The 14,472-nt window shown below is 51.3% G+C and overlaps 1 protein-coding gene across 3 annotated transcripts in view; it reads right to left on the bottom strand.

Moving 5' to 3' along the window:
• Positions 1 to 14,472, bottom strand: part of LOC148149074 (netrin-G1-like) — a 170,471-nt gene that overhangs the window by 98,345 nt on the left and 57,654 nt on the right. For all 3 annotated transcript variants that reach the window (XM_087990337.1, XM_087990338.1, XM_087990336.1), the window contains one exon: positions 11,774 to 12,640. In XM_087990337.1, coding sequence (XP_087846463.1) covers positions 11,774 to 12,016 — 243 coding nt within the window. In that variant the 5' untranslated portion in view covers positions 12,017 to 12,640. The remainder of the gene's footprint in view (positions 1 to 11,773; positions 12,641 to 14,472) is intronic.

Genomic DNA, 14,472 nt, shown 5'->3' with positions numbered 1-14,472 from the left:
GGGGAGGGAGTGGATGCTTGTGGATGTGGTGCCAATCAAGCGGCTGCTTTGTCCTGATTGGTGTCGAGCTTCTCGAGTGTTGTTGGAGCTGCACCTATCCAGGGCAAGTGGGGAATATAAGACCATAAGACATAGGAGTGGAAGTAAGGCCATTCGGCCTATTGAGTCCACTCCGCCATTCAATCATGACTGATGGGCATTTCAATTCCACTTACCCATACTCTCCCCATATCCTTTAATTCCTTGCGACATCAATAATTTATCAATCTCTGCCTTGAAGACATTTAATGTCTCGGCCTCCACTACGCTCCGTGGCAATGAATTCCACAGGCCCACCACTCTCTGGCTGAAGAAATGTCTCCTCATTTCCGTTCCAAATTGACCCCCTCTAATTCTGAGGCTGTGCCCATGTGTCGTAGTATCCCCATCTAATGGAAACAACTTCCCAGCGTCCATCCTTTCTAAGCCATGCATTATCTTGTAAATTTCTATGAGATCTCCCCTCAACCTTCTGAACTCTAATGAATACAATCCCAGGATCCTCAGCCGTTCATCATATGTTAGACCTACCATTCCAGGGATCATCCGTGTGAATCTCTGCTGGACACGTTCCAGTGCCAGTATGTCCCTCCTGAGGTGTGGGGCCCAAAACTGGACACAGTACTCCAAATGGGGCCTAACCAGAGCTTTATAAAGTCTCCGTAGCACAACGGTGCTTTTGAGATAAATAAGAACATTACATTTGCTTTCTTAACCAAGGGCTCAACCTGCAGGTCAACCTTTAGAGAACCCTGGACTAGCACTCCCAGATCCCTCTGTACTTTGGCTTTATGAATTTTCTCACCATTTAGAAAATAGTCCACGCCTGTGTTCATTTTTCCAAAGTGCAAGACCTTGCATTTGCTCACATTGAATTCCATCTGCCATTTCCTGGACCACTCTCCTAAACTGTCTAAATCTTTCTGCAGCTTCCTCACCTCCTCAATACTCCCTGCCTGTCCACCTAACTTAGTATCATTGCACCTAATTCCTTCAACCAGATCATTAATATATAAAGTGAACAGCTGCGGCCCCAACACTGAACTCTGTGGGACACCACTTGTCACTAGCTGCCATTCCGAAAAAGAACCTTTTATCCAACTCTCTACCTTCTGTCAGACAGCCAATCCCCAATCCATGCCAGTAGCTCATCTCGAACACCATGGGCCTCACCTTGCTCAGCAGCCTCCTGTGTGGCACCTTATCAAAGGCCTTTTGGAAGTCTAGATAGATAACATCCACTGGATTTCCCTGGTCTAACCTACTTGTTACTTCTTCAAAGAATTCTAACAGGTTTGTCAGGCACACCTCCCCTATTAAATCCATGCTGACTTATTCTAATCCGACCCTACACTTCCAAGAATTTGGAAATCTCATCCTTAACGATGGATTCTAGAATTTTACTTACAAGCGAAGTTAAGCTAATTGGCCTATAATTTCCCATCTTTTGCCTTGATCCTTTCTTGAACAAATAGCCCATCACCATCCTGACTTGGACCTTGTAGATGGTGGACAGACTTTGGGGAGTCAGGAGGTGAATTACTCACCGCAGTATTCCCAGCTCTGACCTGCTCCTGGAGCCACTGGTGTTTATGTGGGGAGTCCAGGTGAGCTTTTGGTCAAATATAACTCCCAGGGTGGTGATAGAGGTGGACTCAGTGATGATAACACCATTGATTGTTAAAGGGTGGTGGTTAGATTGTCTCTTATTGGTGACAGCCTGGCATTTGTGTGGCACTAATGTTACACAGCCTTAGAATTAGAGGGGGTCATTTCAGAACAGAAATGCGGAGACATTTCTTCAGCCAGAGAGTGGTGGGCCTGTGGAATTCATTGCCACGGAGTGCAGTGGAAGCCAGGACGCTAAATGTCTTCAAGGCCGAGATTGATAGATTCTTGTTGTCTCGAGGAATTAAGGGCTACGGGGAGAACGCTGGTAAGTGGAGCTGAAATGCGCATCAGCCATGATTGAATGGCGGAGTGGACTCGATGGGCCGAATGGCCTTACTTCCACTCCTATGTCTTATGGTCTTATGGTCTTATGGTCTTACTTATCAATTGGCAGCCCAATCCTGGATATTGTCCAGATCTTGCTGTATTTGAACATGGACTGATGCTGAACAATGTGAAATCATCAGTAAACATCCCCACTTCTGATCTTATGATGGAGGGAAGGTCATTGATGAAGCAGCTGAAGATGGTTGGGCCGAGGACACTATCCTGAGGGACTCCTGCAGAGATGTCATTTAAAGTCCTTTAGTCATATGGTACCAAGTGCTCCATCTCTCTGGGTCACACTGTATCCAGTGCCCAGTGGTCATCTCCCTCTGGGTCATACTATCAAGTGCTCAGTGCCCAAATCTCTCTAGGTTGTACTGTATCCAGTGCCCAGTGCTCGTCTCTCTCTGGGTCACACTGTATCCAGTGCCCAGTGTCCATCTCTCTCTGGGTCACACTGTACCCAGTGCCCAGTGCCCGTCTCTCTCTGGGTCACACTACCCAGTGCCCAGTGCCCGTCTCTCTCTGGGTCACACTGTACCCAGTGTCCAGTGCCCGTCCCTCTCTGGGTCACACTGTACCCAGTGCCCAGTGCCCGTCTCTCTCTGGGTCACACTGTATCCAGTGCCCGTCTCTCTCTGGGTCACACTGTACCAAGTGCCTAGTGCCCGTCTCTCTCTGGGTCACACTGTACCCAGTGCCTAGTGCCCGTCTCTCTGTGGGTCCCACTGTATCCAGTGCCCGTCTCTCTCTGGGTTACACTGTACCCAGTGCCTAGTGCCCGTCTCTCTCTGGGTCACACTGTACCCAGTGCCCAATGCTCGTCTCTCTCTGGGTCACACTGTATCCAGTGCCCAGTGCCCGTCTCTCTCTGGGTCACACTGTACCCAGTGCCCAGTGTCCGTCTCTCTCTGGGTCACACTGTACCCAGTGCCCGTCTCTCTCTGGGTCACACTGTATCCAGTGCCCAGTGCCCGTCTCTCTCTGGGTCACACTGTATCCAGTGCCGAGTGCCCGTCTATCTCTCTCTGGGTCACACTGTATCCAGTGCCCAGTGCCCGTCTCTCTCTGGGTCACACTGTATCCAGTGCCCAATGCCCGTCTCTCTCTGGGACACACTGTACCCAGTACCCAGTGCCCATCTCTCTGTCGGTCACACTGTACGCAGTGCCCGTCTCTCTCTGGGTCACACTGTATCCAATGCCCAGTGCCCGTCTCTCTCTGGGCCACACTGTACCCAGTGCCCAGTGCCCGTCCCTCTCTGGGTCACACTGTACCCAGTGCCCAGTGCCCATCTCTCTCTGGGTCACACTGTATCCAGTGCCCGTCTCTCTCTGGGTCACACTGTACGCAGTGCCCGTCCCTCTCTGGGTCACACTGTACTCAGCGCCCAGTGCCTGTCTCTCTCTGGGTCACACTGTACCCAGTGCCCGAATCTCTCTGGGTCACACTGTACCCAGTGCCTAGTGCCCGTCTCTCTCTGGGTCACACTGTATCCAGTGCCCGTCTCTCTCTGGGTTACACTGTATCCAGTGCCTAGTGCCCGTCTCTCTCTGGGTCACACTGTATCCAGTGCCCGTCTCTCTCTGGGTCACACTGTACCCAGTGCCTAGTGCCCGTCTCTCTCTGGGTCACACTGTACCCAGTGCCCAGTGCCCGTCTCTCTGTGGGTCCCACTGTATCCAGTGCCCGTCTCTCTCTGGGTCACACTGTATCCAGTGCCCAGTGCCCGTCTCTCTCTGGGTCACACTGTACCCAGTGCCCAGTGCTCATCTCTCTCTGGGTCACACTGTATCCAGTGCCCAGTGTCCGTCTCTCTCTGGGTCACACTGTACCCAGTGTCCAGTGTCCGTCTCTCTCTGGGTCACACTGTACCCAGTGCCCGTCTCTCTCTGGGTCACACTGTATCCAGTGCCCGGTGTCCGTCTCTCTCTGGGTCACACTGTATCCAATGCCCAGTGCCCGTCTCTCTCTGGGTCACACTGTATCCAGTGCCCAGTGCCCGTCTCTCTCTGGGTCACACTGTATCCAGTGCCCAGTGCCCGTCTTTCTCTGGGACACACTGTACCCAGTACCCAGTGCCCGTCTCACTGTAGGTCACACTGTACGCAGTGCCCGTCTCTCTCTGGGTCACACTGTATCCAATGCCCAGTGCCCGTCTCTCTCTGGGCCACACTGTATCCAATGCCCAGTGCCCGTCTCTCTCTGGGTCACTCTGTATCCAGTGCCCGTCTCTCTCTGGGCCACACTGTACACAGTGCCCAGTGCCCATCTCTCTCTGGGTCACACTGTATCCAGTGCCCGTCTCTCTCTGGGTCACACTGTATCCAGTGCCCAGTGCCCGTCTCTCTCTGGGTCACACTGTACCCAGTGCCCTTCTCTCTCTGGGTCACACTGTATCCAGTGCATGTCTCTATCTGGGTCACACTGTACTCAGCGCCCAGTGCCTGTCTCTCTCTGGGTCACACTGTACCCAGTGCCCGAATCTCTCTGGGTCACACTGTACCCAGTGCCTAGTGCCCGTCTCTCTCTGGGGCAAACTGTATCCAGTGCCCATCTCTCTCTGGGTCACACTGTACCCAGTGCCTAGTGCCCGTCTCTCTCTGGGTCACACTGTATCCAGTGCCCGTCTCTCTCTGGGTCACACTGTACCCAGTGCCGAGTGCCCGTCTCTCTCTGGGTCACACTGTACCCAGTGCCCAATGCCCGTCTCTCTGTGGGTCCCACTGTATCCAGTGCCCGTCTCTCTCTGGGTTCCACTGTACCCAGTGCCCAGTGCCCGTCTCTCTCTGGGTCACACTGTATCCAATGCCCAGTGCCCGTCTCTCTCTGGGTCACACTGTATCCAGTGCCCGTCTCTCTCTGGGTCACACTGTACCCAGTGCCTAGTGCCCGTCTCTCTCTGGGTCACACTGTATCCAGTGCCCAGTGCCCGTCTCTCTCTGGGACACAATGTACCCAGTACCCAGTGCCCATCTCTCTGTCGGTCACACTGTACGCAGTGCCCGTCTCTCTCTGGGTCACACTGTATCCAATGCCCAGTGCCCGTCTCTCTCTGGGTCACTCTGTATCCAGTGCCCGTCTCTCTCTGGGCCACACTGTACACAGTGCCCAGTGCCCATCTCTCTCTGGGTCACACTGTATCCAGTGCCCGTCTCTCTCTGGGTCACACTGTATTCAGTGCCCAGTGCCCGTCTCTCTCTGGGTCACACTGTACCCAGTGCCCGTCTCTCTCTGGGTCACACTGTACCCAGTGCCCGTCCCTCTCTGGGTCACACTGTACCCAGTGCCCGTCTCTCTCTGGGTCACACTGTACCCAGTGCCCGTCTCTCTCTGGGTCACACTGTACCCAGTGCCCGTCTCTCTCTGGGTCACACTGTACCCAGTGCCCGTCTCTCTCTGGGTCACACTGTACCCAGTGCCCGTCCCTCTCTGGGTCACACTGTACCCAGTGCCCGTCTCTCTCTGGGTCACACTGTACCCAGTGCCCATCTCTCTCTGGGTCACACTGTACCCAGTGCCCGTCTCTCTCTGGGTCACACTGTACCCAGTGCCCAGTGCCCATCTCTCTCTGGGTCACACTGTACCCAGTGCCCAGTGCCCGTCTCTCTCTGGGTCACACTGTACCCAGTGCCCGTCTCTCTCTGGGTCACACTGTACCCAGTGCCCGTCTCTCTCTGGGTCACACTGTACCCAGTGCCCAGTGCCCGTCTCTCTCTGGGTCACACTGTACCCAGTGCCCAGTGCCCGTCTCTCTCTGGGTCACACTGTACCCAGTGCCCAGTGCCCGTCTCTCTCTGGGTCACACTGTACCCAGTGCCCGTCTCTCTCTGGGTCACACTGTACCCAGTGCCCGTCTCTCTCTGGGTCACACTGTACCCAGTGCCCAGTGCCCGTCTCTCTCTGTGAGGTGCCCCATCTACTCGCCGTCTCCTGGATGTTTGTTTCGTTCCCTCTCGGTGAGTTTTACTCAATCCCAGGAGAAACCCTCTTTCCAATCATTCAATCAATCAATCTCAGTAAAGTGGAACAGGATTTCAATCCTTTGAGCTGCTGCCAGAGATTAATCAGATTGGAGTTTACCGAGAGTCAGCACGATATTCCACTTCCCTCTCTGGGATGGATGATGGTACACAGATGTTTTTTCACCCCCACACTCCCCGCAGCGGGCCAGCCGCTGCATCTCCTGGCTCTGCCTTTGCCTGCCCCAGCCTTGACAATTCAGAGCCGGCCCTGGCTGAGGTCTCACTAACACACAGCACGTCCCACCCCAGACTGTCCCCTTCCTCACTGAGCCCATGTACAACTCTTTATTCCCATTCCCTCAATGAACTGAATGGAATTGGCAGCTGCTGTCTGGGATTTGATCTCAGGATCATTAGGCTGACTTTCAGCATTCCCAATCTAATAACGTCCCCGATATGTTCCTGTTTCTGACAGCTCATTTACATCCACATTTCAGCCAATTCACTGTTTCAATAAACTCCACTGAAATGTGAACTGGATTACATTTATCCCATTTCACTCTGACTCAAACACACGTTTTTGGAATTAATCTGATTGAGGTTTTGCTGATTTGCTGAAGCTTTGGGAGATTGAATCTGTCTCTCCTACAATTTCTTTTGTGAAACCGTGTCTGTCACTGAGTGTGTATTTCAGCTGGGAATTGTCAGCTCACTGTTTAAACCAGGACAGAGAGAGAGAGAAGCCGGGGTGGGAATGGCCAAACTGTTTGTCTTACATCAGCATCAGGGGAACGCTCGAACCTAACACTGAGACTCTGGTACAGGACACTTAGGCAGAGCCAGTATGGAGTTAGGGAAAGGGAAATCTGATGGCGATTGTTAGGAGCTGAACAGATAAAGGTGGGGGAAGGGGGGGGCTGCTAGATGTGGGATGTTTAGATTTATCAGAAAGCTTTTGATAAAGTTCCACACGAGAGACTTGTGAAGAAGATGACAAGATGTGGGATTCAGGGGGAGAGCCTGACATTGATTGTGAAAGAATGAATCGATAGAAAACACACAGGAGGAATAAATAGGTCCTTCTCAGGATGACAGGCTGGGACTAGTCATGTTCCACATGGATCAGTGATTGAATCCTGGCTATTCCCAATCTGCCTCCATCACTTTGATGTGAATTTGTTGCAAACACAGATGAGGAGGGAGTGTGAGTTGTGAGGATGATGTACAAAGACACACGAAGGGGATTTGGAGAAGCTCACTGAGTGAGCGGACATTTGGCAGATGGAACACAATGTGGAGAAATGGGAGGTTCTCAGCCTGACAGGAAAATCAGAAATACAGAGCTTTCCCTAAATAGTGAGAGGCTGGGAAGTGGGGAAGTTCCAAAGCACTCGGATGTCCTTGTTCAGGAATTACTGAAAGGTAGCGAGCAGGGACAGCAAGGAAGGGTGACCATGGCTGTGGGTTTTTCTTCCCGGAGAGTTGGTGTATCACAGTAACACTGTCTCACTGTAATTAGTTTTAAATCACACAGCCCCAGGTGGACTCTAACCTGGTGTTGGGTGATTTATAACTTTGTCCATCCCAGTCCCACACTGGCTCCTCCACATCACTGTCATCATATCGAGTCCTGGTGAGGTTGTGCCTGGAGTCCTGTGTGCTGTTTCAATCTCCTTCCCTCGGGATAGACAGAGCTGTCAGGCAGGGAGGGTGGGGGGAGAGGTGTGTCAGACTGATGCTGGGAACAGGTGGATCCTCCTCATGGCAGCAATGAAATAAACAGGGCCTGGACCCCCTGCAACTTCAGAGAACGAGAGTTGAGGTGATCTCGTTCAAAAATCCTAAATTCTTCCAGGGCTCGACAGCAGAGGGACAGAATGGTCTCCCAGGGGCTGGGGCGAGTTCAGGCTCAGAGCACAGAGGGTCAGGATAAAGGGCAGGCCGTTCAGCACTGAGGTAGGAATTAGGAAGCTTCACTTAGAGGAGAGGGATATGAGAGAGAGAGAGAGATATGAGAGAGAGAGAGATATGAGAGAGAGAGTGTGTGTGTGTGTGTGAGAGAGAGAGAATGAGATAGTGTTGAAGGAAGGGGAGAGACACAATGAGAGGGAGAGCAGCGTCTCTCTGACTGGGGTGAGAGCAGGAACGGGGAACACTGGGACTCTCTGTTGAATGGAGCTCTCAGCTCAGTGAGGGCTTTCAGAAGGAAATCAACAAAGTGACTGGTTAAACAGCAGAAACTTCAGTCTCACCCTGGGGCCTGTCCCAACCTGAGGGTGGGAGACAGTGAGGACTGCAGATGCTGGAAACCAGAGTCTAGATTAGAGTGGTGCTGGAAAAGCACAGCAGGTCAGGCAGCATCCGAGGAGCAGGACAGTCGACATTTCGGGCAAAAGCCCTTCATCAGGAATGAGGCTTGTGAGCCGAGGGGCTGAGAGATAAATGGGAGGGGGATGGGGTTGGGGGGAAGGTAGCTGGGAATGCAGTAGGTAGATGGAGGTGGGGGAAAGGTGATAGGTCAGAGAGGAGGGTGGAGCGGAGAGATGGGAAAGATAATGGACAGGTCAGGAGGGCGGTGCGGAGTTGTAGGCTTGGGGCTGGGTTAAGATGGGGGGGGGGGAGGGGAAATGAGGAAACTGGTGAAATCCACATTAATCCAGGGTCCTAAGGCGGGAGATGAGGTGTTCTCCAGGCGTTGGGTGGTGAGGAGGAACGAATGTTCAGTCCTCAGTATAAGACCTCACCTTCATCCCTCGATACTCCCAGATTAATGAGTTTGACATGTGTCGCAAACTTGAACATTTCTTCCGCTACCTCCACCTTCGGGCCCACTTTTTCAGTCAAGACTCCTGCCCACCCACCAAGGACCCCTTCGCCCACCTCTAACACACCCCATCCACCTGGACACCCCGCGCTGGCCTGTTACCCACCCTCGACCTCTTCATTTCCAACTGCCACCAAGGTAGTTTGGTGCACCGACCTCTACTCCTCTGAAACCAGGCGCCAACTCGCAGACAGCTCCTCTGACTACCCCCTTGTCCCCCAGCTCAGTGAGGGGTATCTGAAGGAAATCAACAAAGTGACTGGTTAAACAGCAGAAACTTCAGTCTCACCCTGGGGCCTATCCCAACCTGAGGGTGGGATTAGAAATCCCTGAGCTCGGATTTTTGGGATATAAACCCCAGGTCCAGCCCAGAGTCTGGGACAGGCTCTGATCACCGGATCTGAGCAGGATTGAGTCTTTCTCCAGTCAGAGTCTGAATATATTGTCACCCTGAAGCCTTTCCGACTAACTCACCCTCTCACACTGAATACAGACTCCAACAACAGACGTTTCAGAGATGGAACAGATTGGGAAAGTGAAAGGGAGAAAGTGTGTAAAAAAACAGCCACTTCTTAAAACTCACAGAGAGTCTGGCTGAGAGAGTCAGGCAGGATGTTCATCCACTAACTGACCAATAAACTCCAACGTGACCAAGAGAAGTCAATATTTATCCCTCAGCCAACCTCACCCAGTGCAGATTGAAGTAGAAACATTGAAAAGAGGAGGAGGCTATTCAGCCCCTCCAGTCTTCTACCCCATCCAACTCATCCTGTTCCCACTTTCTCCCCATCACCTATTTGACCCCTTTTTGTGGCAAGAACAGTCTATCACATTGCTACTGTGGGATCTTGCTGTGCACAAACTGGCTGCTGCATTTGCTGAGCTGGAAGGAACCTCATTGGCTGCAAGGTGCCCACGGTCACTCTGCCATGATGAAGGTTGTCATGGGAACGCCAACCAGCACCAACGTGAGGTCAGCCCTGAGCTGCCCCACCCCACGGGGGGTAGTCTAACGAGAAGAGGTTGTTGTCTTGAACAAGATGGAATGTTTATTTATCCTGTGATAGAACCAGGGACAAGTGCCAATAAACAGAGACTGGGAGACAGGGGAACTGTCTCTGCCCCCATCCAGACCCAGGAATGTCATAGAACATAGAACATAGAACCTTACAGCGCAGTACAGGCCCTTCGGCCATCGATGTTGTGCCGTGTCATACCAATCTGAAGCCCATCTAACCTACACTATTCCATGTCCGTCCATATGCTTGTCCAATGACGACTTAAATGTACTTAAAGTTGGCGAATCTACTACCGTTGCAGGCAGGGCATTCCATCCCCTTACTACTCTCTGAGTAAAGAAACTACCTCTGACATCTGTCCTATATCTATCACCCCTCAATTTAAAGCTATGCCCCCTCGCGCTCACCATCACCATACTTGGAAAAAGGCTCTCCCTGTCCACCCTATCTAACCCTCTGATTATCTTCTATGTCATCTCTCAACCTTCTTCTCTCTAACGAAAACAGCCTCAAGTCCCTTTCCTCATAAGTCCTTCCCTCCATACCAGGCAACATCCTGGTAAATCTCCTCTGCACCCTTCCCAAAGCTTCCACATCCTTCTTATAATGTGGTGACCAGAACTGTACACAATACTCCAAGTGCGGCCGCACCAGAGTTTGTACAGCTGTAGCATAACCTCATGGCTCCGGAACTCGATCCCTCTATTAATAAAAGCTAAAACACTGTATGCCTTCTTAACAACCCTGTCAACATGGGAGGCAACTTTCAGGAATCTGTGTACATGGACACCGAGATCTCTCTGCTCATCTACACACCAAGAATCTTACCATTAGCCCAGTACTTTGCATTCCAGTTACTCCGACCAAAGTGAATCACCTCACACTTGTCCACATTAAACTCCATTTGCCACCTCTCAGCCCAGCTCTGCAGCTTATCTGTGTCTCTCTGTAACCCACAACATCCTTCGTCACTATCCACAACTCCACTGACCTTAGTGTCGTCTGCAAATTTACTAACCCACCCTTCTATGCCTTCATCCAGGTCGTTTATAAAAATGACGAACACCAGTGGACCCAACACGGACCCTTGCGGTACACCATTGGTAACTGGACTCCAGGATGAACATTTCCCATCAACCACCACCCTCTGTCTTCTTTCAGCAAGCCAATTACTGATCCAAACTGCTATGTCTCCCACAATCCCATTCCTCCGCATTTTGTACAATAGCCGACTGTGGGGAACCTTATCGAACGCCTTGCTGAAATCCATATACACCACATCAACCGGTTTCCTCTCATCTACCTGTTTAGTCACCTTCTCAAAGAACTCAATAAGGTTTGTGAGACACAACCTGCCCTTCACAAAACTGTGCTGACTATCCCTAATCAAATTATTCTTTTCTAGCTGATTATAAATCCTATCTCTCATAACCTTTTCCAACACTTTACCAACAACTGAAGTAAGGCTCACTGGTCTATAATTACCAGGGTTGTCTCTACTCCCCTTCTTGAACAGGGGAACCACATTTGCTCTCCTCCAGTCTTGTGGCACTATTCCTGTAGACAATGACGACATAAAGATCAATGCCAAAGGGTGTGGGTGGGGTGGTATGTGTGGGTGTGTGTATGGGGGTCTGTGTGGGTGGTGGGTGTGGGGTTGTGGAGTGGTGTGTGTGTGTGTGTGTGTATTTGTGTATGTGGGTGTGTGTGGGGGGGTGATCTGTGGGTGTGGGGTGTTGGGGTGAAGTCTGAAACCAGTGACTGATAAAGATTCCCCGTGACACCCTCAGTTTTAGCTACAGTACCCCCGTTCCTGAATGGGGACGGGGATTGAGGAGGGAGCTGCCTTTGATAAAGGCCATTCCCTGAGGCTCCATTCACACAGAGACACACACAACATGGACTGGGTCAGGAAACTGTCGACTCACCAGTGTGCAGTACATCTCGGGGCTCTCTCCACACGTACTGTTGGGGGGGTCCAGGCTGATCTTCAGAAACTTGGTGAGTTGGGTAACTTCAGGCTGACACGCCATGTAATCCCAGCTCAGCCCCTGGTCCCCGTGAACCTGGGTCTTACACAGGTCATAGTGACCCCAGGATGGGAAGCGTTGGCTCGAGAGACCCAGGCTCAGCCACAGTGTCTGGACGGTCAACAGACTGAACAGGGACATCGCTCTGACCTGACCGTGCTCTGAGAGCGATGCTCTCAGTGTCAGCACCCGATCCGGGGATCAGGAATCCCACAGGTTTCTCCCAGTCTCTGCCTCAGTTTCTGAGAGTGAGCAATTCCAGCTGTTTTTCCCAATGACGGAGCAGTTTTCCAGTGGTTAGGAATTCCAGCTGCTTTCTTCCAGTGTCAGTGTCAGTTGACCGGGAGTCAGGAATTGGAGTTGCTTCTGGTAGTGTCTACAGTTTTCCAATAATCAGGAATTCCAGTTGTTTTTCCTAGTGTCTGTGCAGTTTTCCAGCGATCAGGAATTCCAGTTGTTTTAGAATATCATAGAACAGAATTGCAATTTATTGTCACTTGTATTTATGAAAATACAAGGAAATGTGTGTACGCCGCCAACATTTGATGCCATTTTAATGACAGACATTCTATAAAGATGCAGAATTCCAGATGTTTCTCCCAATGTCAGTGCAGTTTTCCAGGGATCAGGAGTTTCTCCCAGCTGCCTGCTCCATCAGATGGATGTTGTGATTGGCTGATCACTTGGTACGAGGAGCCAATGGGATGACTCTATCCTGACCAGAATTGGGATCCATCCATCAGCTCTTTCCCCAGCATCGGAATCCTGTTGGGAGAGAAACGAAAACCAAGAGATTTTGGGATTAGTGTCCAATACTGCCTCACCATCATTCCCAATCTCTGTCTCCTGTTAGTAATGAACAATTGGGAAAGACAACAGCCAATAGGAGGAGAATCAAGGGCACAGTAAGATCCCAAATGAGAGTAAACTATTCCTCCTGTCACTTTCGGTCATACTCTACAGCAGCCTGCACTGGGAAAGCAAACATTTTCTCATTTTCATAGACATTTCATTCCCTTTCAATTAAATGCAGGGATAGGAAAATCTGCCCCCAGACCATTTCACAACACAAGGTGTTACTCTGGGAAATGAGTGGTTACAGTCAAAAACAGCAAGGAATATAAACCATTCTCTGGGTGAAACACCACAGCGTTTTATAAACTGCAGCAGAAAAACCTTCAGAATCCTCAAATCTCCTAAAGTAACACTATTCCCCTTACGTCTCACACACACACACACAGACAGACAAATACACATTCTTGCACACACTCAGACCCCTTCAGGTCTGTGCTACTCAAACCCAGCACACTCACTGTCACACACACCATCCACTGACACACACTGTCACATACTCACCATCACCAATCACTGACACACACTCACTGTCTCCAATTACCGACGTACACGATTACCTCCTTAAATGTTGACAACTGTTTTCACTTAAATAGCACCTGAATTCCATAAGGTGCTCCAAAGAGCAATACAACATTGTAAACACAGGATAGGTCTGAGCAGAAAGCAGACACATGGAGAGTGTGGTGCTGGAAAAGCACAGCCGGTCAGGCAGCATCCCAACAGCAGGAGAGTCTACATTTCAGACATTCCTGATGAAGAGGTTATGCCTGAAACATCGATTGTCCTGCTCCTCGGATGCTGCCTGACCCGCTGCGCTTTCCCAGCACCACACTCCCGACTCTGATCTCCAGCATCTGCAGTCCTCACTTTCTCCTCGAGATATGGGGTGTATTAATCTGAGAATCATCTCCCAGGAGGGAGCTAATGAGCAGCGGGAAATGGAGAGATTCAGGAGGGGAGTTCAAATACTCAGAATGAAACTCCTGAAGACATGGTGGTCATTGATTAAGGAAAGACCATGGACCAGGATCCAGAGCCCAGAGTTTGTAATGTTTAGAGACATTACAAGATAGTGAGTGTGTAGGGACTGGAGGAAGTTACAGAGACAGGGAGGGAGTGAAGGGGCTGGAGGGTTACAGAGACAGGGAGGGCTGTCAGACTTTGAAAGTTTTACATAGAGAGAGAGATGAAGGAGTTGGAGGAGATTACAGACATAGGGAAGGGTCTGTGGGTTGGAGCAGGAAGGGGTCAGGAGTCAGAGGAGTTTACAGAGATAGGGAGCAGTGTAGGGGGCTGGAGGGGGTTATAGAGATAGGGAGGGGGTGTAGGGGCTGGAGGGGGTTACAGAGATAGGGAGGGGGTGTAGGGGCTGGAGGGGATTACAGAGGTAGGGAGGGGATGTAGGGGCCAGAGGGGTTTCAGAGATTGTGAGGGGACATAGGGGCCAGAGGGGGTTACAGAGATAGGGTGGGAGTGAAGGGGCTGGAGGGTTACAGAGATAGGGAGGGGGTGTAGGGGCTGGAGGGGGTTACAGAGATCGGGAGGGGGTGTAGGGGCTGGAGGGGGTTACAGAGATAGGGAGGGGGTGTAGGGGCTGGAGGGGGTTACAGAGATAGGGAGGGGGTGTAGGGGCTGGAGGAGGTGTCAGAGATAGGGAGGGGGTGTAGGGGCTGGAGGGGGTTACAGAGATAGGGAGGGGGTGTAGGGGCTGGAGCAGGTTACAGAGATAGAGAGGGGGTGTA

The sequence above is a fragment of the Chiloscyllium plagiosum genome, unplaced genomic scaffold, assembly GCF_037043375.1.
Source record: "Chiloscyllium plagiosum isolate Xiang-an unplaced genomic scaffold, Cpla_swu_hap1 HiC_scaffold_9, whole genome shotgun sequence".
In the NCBI taxonomy this organism is placed as follows: domain Eukaryota; kingdom Metazoa; phylum Chordata; class Chondrichthyes; order Orectolobiformes; family Hemiscylliidae; genus Chiloscyllium; species Chiloscyllium plagiosum.
The sequence above is the reverse complement of the archived record's forward strand: the minus strand, read 5'-3'. Positions and strand labels throughout refer to the sequence as shown.